The sequence below is a fragment of the Poecilia latipinna genome, unplaced genomic scaffold (assembly GCF_001443285.1).
Source record: "Poecilia latipinna isolate Pla-1442-1.1 unplaced genomic scaffold, P_latipinna-1.0 Scaffold290, whole genome shotgun sequence".
NCBI classification, from domain to species: domain Eukaryota; kingdom Metazoa; phylum Chordata; class Actinopteri; order Cyprinodontiformes; family Poeciliidae; genus Poecilia; species Poecilia latipinna.
The window spans coordinates 590786-599857 of record NW_015112906.1 but is presented as its reverse complement, the minus strand read 5'-3'; the positions used below and the strand labels follow the sequence as shown (position 1 = coordinate 599857).

General features: G+C 37.4%; 2 protein-coding genes across 4 annotated transcripts; both read right to left on the bottom strand.

Moving 5' to 3' along the window:
* Nucleotides 1-1149: 1149 nt before the first annotated feature.
* Nucleotides 1150-5428, bottom strand: LOC106948496 (glucosamine-6-phosphate isomerase 2). 3 transcript variants are annotated; one of them, XM_015034209.1, is made up of 7 exons: nucleotides 5321-5428; nucleotides 4991-5115; nucleotides 4798-4899; nucleotides 3180-3362; nucleotides 2414-2598; nucleotides 2157-2331; nucleotides 1150-1641 (listed from the first exon to the last, which is right to left on the bottom strand). In XM_015034209.1, exons 2-7 carry the CDS (start codon nucleotides 5112-5114, stop codon nucleotides 1583-1585), a joined length of 828 nt encoding a protein of 275 aa, XP_014889695.1. In that variant the 5' UTR covers nucleotide 5115; nucleotides 5321-5428; the 3' UTR covers nucleotides 1150-1582. The 3 variants fall into 3 exon arrangements, with proteins under 3 accessions (XP_014889695.1, XP_014889694.1, XP_014889693.1); XM_015034208.1 differs by having other exon boundaries at nucleotides 4991-5118; nucleotides 5321-5425; XM_015034207.1 differs by having other exon boundaries at nucleotides 4991-5129; nucleotides 5321-5424.
* Nucleotides 5429-6927: 1499 nt separating this feature from the next.
* On the bottom strand, nucleotides 6928-8839 carry cox8a (cytochrome c oxidase subunit 8A). Its single transcript, XM_015034206.1, has 2 exons — nucleotides 8685-8839; nucleotides 6928-7118 (listed from the first exon to the last, which is right to left on the bottom strand). Exons 1-2 carry the CDS (start codon nucleotides 8799-8801, stop codon nucleotides 7023-7025), a joined length of 213 nt encoding a protein of 70 aa, XP_014889692.1. The 5' UTR covers nucleotides 8802-8839; the 3' UTR covers nucleotides 6928-7022.
* Nucleotides 8840-9072: the final 233 nt, after the last annotated feature.

The window sequence follows — 9072 nt, the reverse complement described above, 5'->3', positions numbered from 1 at the left end:
AAAATGAATGTACGTAGCTGAAAATAGACACCAACATCGGTAGCCTACAAAGTACTTGTTAAGCTTAAGGTTCTGTATTGATATTAGCTAGTCATCTTTTAGCTAACATTACCTGCATCCAGCAGCTTTACTCAACTCAGTCGGTTAGTTTGGAGGGGAAAACTGTGAAAAGTTCTTTGCGTTTTGCTGGTTTGCTGCTATGATTCTAACACAAACCTACGTAGCTCCGCACAGCAGCAGCAGGTCTCCTTCACAGGTGGAAACCCAGCGCGAGCGTCGTAGCGCTCATGTTGCGTTTAAAGGCGGCTCGGAAAAACAGGTTACAACATGTTAACAACGGATTAAACGGTTTTAACTGCTGATAAAAGTGACAGAGGACGCAAATATGGGAAGTGTGGAAGCCCCTACTGTATCAAATTGACATAGGAATAACAGAGAGTTGGCCATTCTAAGGTAAAAACCCAGTGCTTCATGTTTTGTTTTGTTTTTTTCATCCATCCATCTGATCTTTAACACTAAGCCTTGCTGGTTTTCAGGCAGTTCAGTCTTGATATCAGAAGAAATTTAAGCACTCAACTAAATGAAAACATCTTCTTTGTTTTTGTATTTTAAATACCACAATGTTCATTAAAACAAATCATCTTTCCTTCCTTTGCAGTTTTTTTTCCTTCTGTCAAGTCATTTTAGAAAGGGGTTTCATACAATTAAATTAAACTACAGAGCTTGAATGTTTCATTGTGTTCCTCTGAAAGCCATAACTGAGTTTGTGGAGTGTAAGTGAGTAAAGCAAAATCTGCCACACAAAAAAATCACACAAGACATGCAGTTTCACCTCAGTAAAAGGAATTGCAGACTACTGTCAAGCTTATTAAAAAAATATTCTGAAATTAAGCTTTTAGCAACTATTAAACTTTTAATCAAGCCCACATACATTAAATATGTATATTTGAATCTTAAACATTATGTTTTTATTAGCTGTAAGCAGAAAAATCTAAATTAATAAAAAAAAGAGTTTAAAAACAGTTCAGTTAATCTAAGTGTTTCGCTTAATGGCTGAGTAAATTAAGTGTTCTCAAAGCTTTTTGATTTCTGCCCCCTGTGGAGAAACTCTAAATGTCCCTCAACATATAGAGACACCAACGCATTGCAACATTTCTTGATTTAATAGACACATTTTATTTTGCATTTCTGAAAGACAAAAATGAATAAAATCCTAATTAACAAACTTGTTTTGTTGTTTTCCTATTGTAAAATAAGAAGTGACTACAGTACAAGTGTGTGCAAAAAGCCCAAGTGGGAAGGTGACTTAAGGAGAAAAAACATGAAAGGAATGCTGGAACAATATAAAGAAACATCTTCATACAAGTTTATAGCTCAAAAGAGAAGGAGTGTTTTGCTTTTAAAGTTCTCCAATTCCTCAATTCCTATGCACAAAACAAAACTAGTTTCATAATTGGATTTCAAACACACTTGACCTGCTGGCTCTCAGTAACAACCTGTAGCTGTTTGGCAGTAACAATGGAAGCTCCTTGGTTGTGGAACTCTACCAGTATGAATCATCCAGCGACATCGTATCTTGATTTCACTGGTCCTTCATGCTGAGAACTGGATCCACCAGTTGATTGTGAACATGCATTAAACCTGCAGTAAAAAGAAAAAGAAAAAAAACACAAGTATTAAATGCATAGTTATGTAGCAGAGATGAAATTTTTTTTTTTTTTTTTGATGAATCTGGAAACATGGTTGACATGTTTCTTTACAGGAAAACTGTAAACTTATCATTGACAAGCACATGTTTAAATCTCATTAAAAATGTTTCCAGAAAATCTTTCACTTCTGCAATATTGTTAAAAATTTAAGTATTCCATTCTAGGGTGATGCAGAAAAACTACCCCATTGCACGTGTTACATTAAGGCTGGAGTGTTGGAATTATTTGAAATCATAAAACTGTATAATTTAAATCTAAAGCCTTTAGCTAATCTAAAACTGCAAAAACAGTTCTAATGAGAATTATAAGGATTTTAGCTTCTCTAAATTCAAAATGAAGTCTGAAATGTTTCCTCTTGTACACAAAGCCCTCCAAGAACCCAGAAAATAAAAATGAAAAACCTAAGACATCGTCCACCTCATTTCCATAAACAGGATGTGCCAGTACCTTTGAAGTATTTCACAGTTTTGACACGGAGTTCCAGGGTGGCATCCTCGTCGCACACAAAGATGGTGTGCGGATGCTGCTGGAAGGCCGACACCGTCCACATGTGGTTCACTCCCTCTTCAATGGCCTTGTACAGAGCGAACGCTTTGTGAGCTCCTGTGATCAGAATCATCACCTGAAGGAGAGCAGGAGATTAAAAAACCCAATGAGGTGGAGGCAGGGCTTCCATGTCTGGGGGGGGGGCAGGGTGGACTGACCTCCTTGGCGTCCATTACGGTTCCCACTCCCACCGTCAGAGCCATGGTAGGAACCTTGGAGAGGTCGTTGCCAAAGAAACGAGCGTTCGCCACGATGGTGTCCTTCGCCAGAGTTTTAACTCTGGTCCTGGAAACGAGGCTGGAGCCGGGTTCGTTGAAGGCGATGTGGCCATCAGGGCCGATTCCTGTTGAGGATGGGATGAGAGATTCAAGATGCCTCATGTCAACATGAAACCATTCCAACAGGAACTTTCAGTAACGAGAAGTTTTACGTCTGTATGATCACTCTGAACCAATAACTGATTTTTTTTTTTTTTTTTTTAACCATCAGGGAATGCAAGAGACTAAGACCTACCAGGCTGTTAAATTTCATTTAAGCACCACTCTTTGGTGTGGACATTGTTACAGAGTGAAGAATCAAAGTCAGCCATTTTCACGCATTTCTGAAACTTTGGCCAGCCAGTTAAATATGCTGGATTGGACGCTAATATGATGTTTTAAGAACAATTTTGAATGTTAACTGAAATCATATCAGCTTTGTTTTGAAGCAGGAAAATCTTGTTTTCCAACAACTGCTGTGTTACATAATGTGAGCATTCTCCTATGCTCCTAATTTACCTAACAAAAGACTGTAAAAAATATTTTCATGCTCCATTTTTATTTTACATTACAGCTTTTAACAGAGAAATTGTAATCAGTTAAAATCTGTAGCAAAACAAAAATTAGCTGCACAACCGTGAATAAAAAAAAAATATTTAATTTTCACCGCCAACAAAGAGCTCAATCCCTCCAGCTGTAGCGATCTTCTGTTCATAAGCGTTGCACTCAGCCTCTAGGTCCTCTGCGTTCCCATCCAGGATGTGAGCGTTGGCCGGATCAATGTCGATGTGCTTGAAGAAGTTGTTCCACATGTAGGAGTGGTAGCTCTCCGGATGAGCACGAGGCAGACCTGCAGGACGAAAATGTTTGTGTCAATAAGAGAAGAAGACCAACCGTCTCCAGCTGGTGAACACTCAAGGAATACACTTTTGATTTCTTGCAGGAATTAACTTGTTACGGTCACATAAAAATCTGCCATTTTTGCAAATACATTTTAGAAATTAATAGGGAGTTAAGAAAATTTAGCAAGCATTAGGTAATTTTGCCTCAAACCGGCTCTACTTTGCTATATATTGGTTTCTCGCAACTAACTTTTATGACTGAAATTTGATCTCATCGATTCAAAAACAGAGGCGGCAGAATTCTTGTCTCTGTCAGCACGGAAACGTCAGTCTTGGGCGAGGTGGAGAAAGAAAAAAAACAAAGCCCTACAAAAAGGTGTTATTCAGACAACAGATTTAATCAAAGCAACAGAACAGACATGAGGAAAAAAAAACAATCAGAATGGTTGAAATAACTTCAATTTACATTTTTTTTCCAACCACTTTTTACTAAAAGTTTAAGTCTTCAAAATAACATAGGTAATACCCAGCAGTGTTTAGAAGTTTACATCCACATATTGTGACTGAGATTTCTGCCCAATTACTCTTTGCAAAATACCCTCAAAGTAGTGAAGTGGTATGGAAAGAGGCTGAGCAAGGGTGGAACAATGTCTCGCAAATGTGATTATGATACATTGTTGCAAAATGTATCAATCATGCAAAAAACTCTTTGAAATGCAAAAAAAAAAAAAAAGATAAGCATGCAAGTAGATTTCAGGTGCTCTTTGCCATTGTTATACATGTTCCTTATTGCTTATTGAAGAAGAAATTGTTTTAAAAATGTTCTGGTTTATGTAGTAGGAAGTAAAACTCTCTATTAAGTTTCTACAGTTTTTGTGTGTCGAAGCTGTCGCCAACATCATTGTACATCACCCTTTTTTTTTTTTTTTCCATAACCGTGCAGTATTACTGTGAACATCAATTTTCAGGTCATATCCTAGAATCTCAATTGGATTCAAGTCTGAGCCCTGGTAGTGTCATTCTAACACATAAACATGCTTTAATTTAAACAGTTNCTTCATAGCTCTTGCTGTATGTTTAGAGGCGTTGCCCTGTTGGACTGCAGATCTCCACCCAAGTCCCAAGTGTTTTTGCTTAAACCAATTTTCTTCTAGGACACTGCTTATTTTCCAACTGATGAACAAGCATCCCCACAGCATAATGTTGCCATATATCACAAAAGGAGATGGTGTGTTAAGGGTGATGTGCAGTCCATGTTTTCTGAAGAGTTTAGCTTTAATCAAACATGAGCATTTCATACACATCAGCCTTTGCATTCCTTTATTTTAGTGAACTAGAATAGCCATGTACAAAAAAAAAAAAAAAAAAAAAAAACAGCACTTGTTTTTCTCTACTTCCAGCTCTAATGATTTCGTTCCAGTAGGCGCAGTAAATTGCACTCACCTACGTACTCATCCATGTTGAAGGTTTTCACATACTTAAAGGAAAGGTCTCCACTTCTGTGGAACTCTATTAACTTCTGGTAACAGCCGTACGGAGTGCTGCCTGAAACAAAGCCAGAATCACGGCACATGAGAGCCAGTGAAACCAAAAACACCGCTACTCAGAGAAATACAGTAAAAGGGAGTCTGTTTACCTGTGGGTAAACCCAAAGTAAAGTATCTGTCTGCAGAAGGTTTGAACTCGACGATCCTGTTTCGGATGTATTTAGCTGCCCACTCACTGGCCAGTTCATAGTCGTCCAGAATCACCAGCCTCATGCTGCTGATAAAACCCTCAGTGAACAAAGGGAATAAACTTCAATCACAACCATAAACAAGAACTGATACTGGAGCTAACGCTAGCAGGTACGGAAACTCCTGCAGTTGTTCAACGTTAACATATTCTCTGTTGTTAATTATCCCGTCATTATTCTGCAGCTACTAGTTGTTTTTAACATCAGAATAACAACACAGAGCAGCGTTACCTGGTAAAATCCCGCTGGTTCTAATCAAACTGCACACAGCAGACTGCAGCCGCCTAACTCACATGACCAACAGCGGGTTAAGTGGTTTTAAAGCGGAAGCTATGGAAGTCCGCTAGTGTCAAAAATCTGAAGCAACAACAAACATTAGAAAAAAAAAAAAAAAGCAAGATCTATAAAATAAAGTATATATTTTTACTGTGTTTAGAAAAAAGCTCAACAAACACATCCACTTTATTTTAAGGTGGAGGTGAATTTTGGGTTTTTACATCTGGTCAAGGAAAGATTCCAAAGGTGCATTTCTTTATGGGCCCTATACAAACTTTACCCATCTTTTTTTTTTTTTTTTTTTACTTCTAACTAACTACATTCAGGGAGATTAAAATGTATTCAAAATATGTAATTCATCAGAATGAATTATATATTTTTCATTTTAGAAAAAATCTCAATATAGATTCTTTCATCTTAAAACACTGATTCTTAGTCCAATAACATGACTTTGTCTGTTGTCATTTACCTCTAATGCAACAGCAAGTGATCAATATATATAAAATTCTGAGCACTATTTCTTCAGGCACAGTTCAGCTGACAGACCTTACCTCTCATTCCACAGAGTAAAAATTAAGATAAAATCAACATGTGTCAATCTTAATAAAAAAAACAAAAAAAACATTACTTCACTTCTTTACCTGACTTACTCATTTCTCTTGTACATAGTTTGTATTAAGCAGGAATATTAATTGGTCATTCCTGCTATTCTCTCACACAGAAATGTTACTGTATTCAAAAATCACATCAAGATCCGAATACATGGAAGACCAAAGTGTTCAAAATTAAACATTATGAAATAAGTATCTACATGAATAAACTGGACTGGTACTGATATTGTTGTTGCTCTCACTTACTGGAGTGTTTGGAGTCATTATCTTGTTCAAACCTATTCTCTTCCTTGGCAAACTGACCCATGATCCCTGCTATGCCATACATTATCCCAACACCAGAGCATAAGAGGAATCTTGGTGCTGAAGACTCCATATTTTCACTTGGGGCTTGGTAGTTGTCTCACAATCTGTATGTAGCGTCTAGGCCCACAATGGATGTCAACTTTTGTTACAACAGGATTTTTGCAGGAAGCTCTGCACAATAGTTCTGGTTCACATAGGCCTACTTTGATAACTTTGGAGCTGATCATTGCATGTTTTAGCAATATTCCCATTTTCAGTTTGAGTTAAGTATTGTGGTGTATCACAGTCCTTATATCAACTAGTTGATATAAGGTTTTTGACTCTACTTTGGTGTAGAAATGCCTTAAGTTAGTCATGTCATCAGCCAAAGATGTTCAGAACTGAACCTGTTCTAAACACCAGCAGGTCTTAGAGTATTGGATTTCCTTCAGAATCCTCTGAGGTTCCTGAAATGTGCGACAAAAGTCTGTAAAATCGTGACAAAAAAAATGATAGACAAACAGCATCATTTAAGGTTAAAATTTAATTATGTAACACTCCTTATGAGGGAAGATTGACACCAACATTGTAGCATAATTGACGTAACAGAGCCATAATTTTAAGTGAAGTTGTAACAGGGGCAAGGAACTGTCACAGAGGTAGAGGAGTGATAACAAAAACATCTTTCCAGCATTAAATTAAGATGATGATCCCAGGATAAGACGGAGGCTGGATGCACAACATCGGACATAGTTTCCACTTTAGTCCCTCTTCTTGTAGTCCTCCAGGTGAGCCAGGACCCATCCAGAGGGTCCAAGGATTGTTGCGGAGAACACAGCGCATGCAATTGATGATTCCTGGACAAAAGACAGAAAGACGGATTGAAGAGTCAGCAGATGAGTGCAGAACAATACAATCAAACTGAGCTAAAAGGGCAAAAGAGCAGACATCACCTCCTGGTCTACAAACAAGTGACTGATAAAAGACTAAATACAATCCTCAAGCTAAAGGAGCAAAGAAGGGTTTTCTGTTTATCTTCAGACATTGAAGAAATCTTTAGATCTATAATTCATCTTACAGATGAAACAGTAAGGAGTGTTTTGAATTGAATTCAGTGCAACTGAGGCAAAAATGTATGGCACTGAAGGGATGTTTCCCGGTTTGAACAAAAAGAAAACAAAGAATTAATCTCAGGACGGAGAATATGTCAGAAAGAAACACAAACCTGAGACAACTGAGATGTGAGGAGTTGACGGAACATAAAAAGTAATTTCAGCGGTATACAGAATTGTCTATCAGCACTGCATTCAGGCTGCGTTTCAATTGAGCAAACAGGTAACGCTATCCAACTTCTATCTTTGAACACTAAACATATGGATAGTTTAGATGCAGTAAACAATTCAGCATCAAACCCATAGTTGGTGAGGCAAACTATCCTGACCTGTCATCAAGGCTCTGTTGGATATTTATAGCAAACTGAGCTGTGTTGAATTTTGTTCATGTTTTTATTCAATATCACAGCAAATTTCTGAAGATAGAGATCATTTTTAAGCTCATCTTATCCATACCTACATATTGATCTTTCTAGCCAAACTGAAGAAAACTTATTAAAATCCATATACTTAACAAATCCAATCCTGAAATAAAGATTCAAAAAGATTAGTTGTTTTTCCTAATGATTCTGTGGTTAGAAAACAGAGCCACCTTGGAGCTGCAGACGAAGCTCTCATCAGAAACCTGTACATTTAAATGTGTTTTATGTCCCTCTTGAGCAGATGTAGTAAATGTTAAATTGCTCTCCCTATTCTGCACATTGTGTCACACATGTTCTGCTGTTCATACTAAACATGGAGGGATTTATTTAAAATAAACAAGTTGCTGAAGAGAAACTACTAGTCAGAGAAGAACATTAAAATAGTGGTACCGTAATAGTATGAATATGTGTTGATTTTTTGGTTTTTACTACTTGGATATGTTCAAAGAGATTACTTTGGCTTTCAGAACCAGTTAAACATTTTAAACGACTTAAAATTAACTTATTTTAAAATTGAATCTCATTAAGATTCAGTGCAATATTAGGTCATTAAACGTAGTCTTGTTTAAACTAGTTGACCTTTAAGGTGACTATATAATTGATTACAGAAGGGGTTAAAAACTATTCTGAACAGTTTCTCATTAAGTTAGTCTTAATCTGAAAGGGAAAACTTCGCAGATCTCCGAAACCCTTCAGGCCAAACTGAAAAAAAATCGAAAAAGATTTTAACTAAACAAGAGTGTGTGAATCCACCATCAGTCACCAAAATCTAGTTGGTTTTTGAAAAAATGTAATAATCTATAACTAAAGAGAGCACAGACTATGACCTCCAAAAGGACAGTCGTTAGCGGCTAGCGGCTAGCAGCTAGCCATTAGCCCTGACACTCACAACGAAGCTGATCTTCTCTTTAGCCGGCCTGGTGTACATATTCGCCGACTGGGAGACAGTGTGTCCCCGCAGGACGGGTGCGACGCGGCTGGCAACGGTCCTCAAGATCCCCGGCATTTTTATTATTATTATTATTATTTGACACGATGTCACGTATCTTCCTTAACAGAGAGAAGCTGATGAGTCAATGTGAGGAAATGCTCATTCGGTCTTACCTAACATATTACAACAAGAGTAATGCTTACGGCGCCACCTGCTGTCTTGGATGAAGTCTTGTGTCTCATCAGGACTGAGCTACCATAAAAGCAGCATCTAGGACATTGTGAAAAAGTCACAATGTACTTTTTCAATAATTAAAGTAAATATACAATAGAACACATTTTTATTT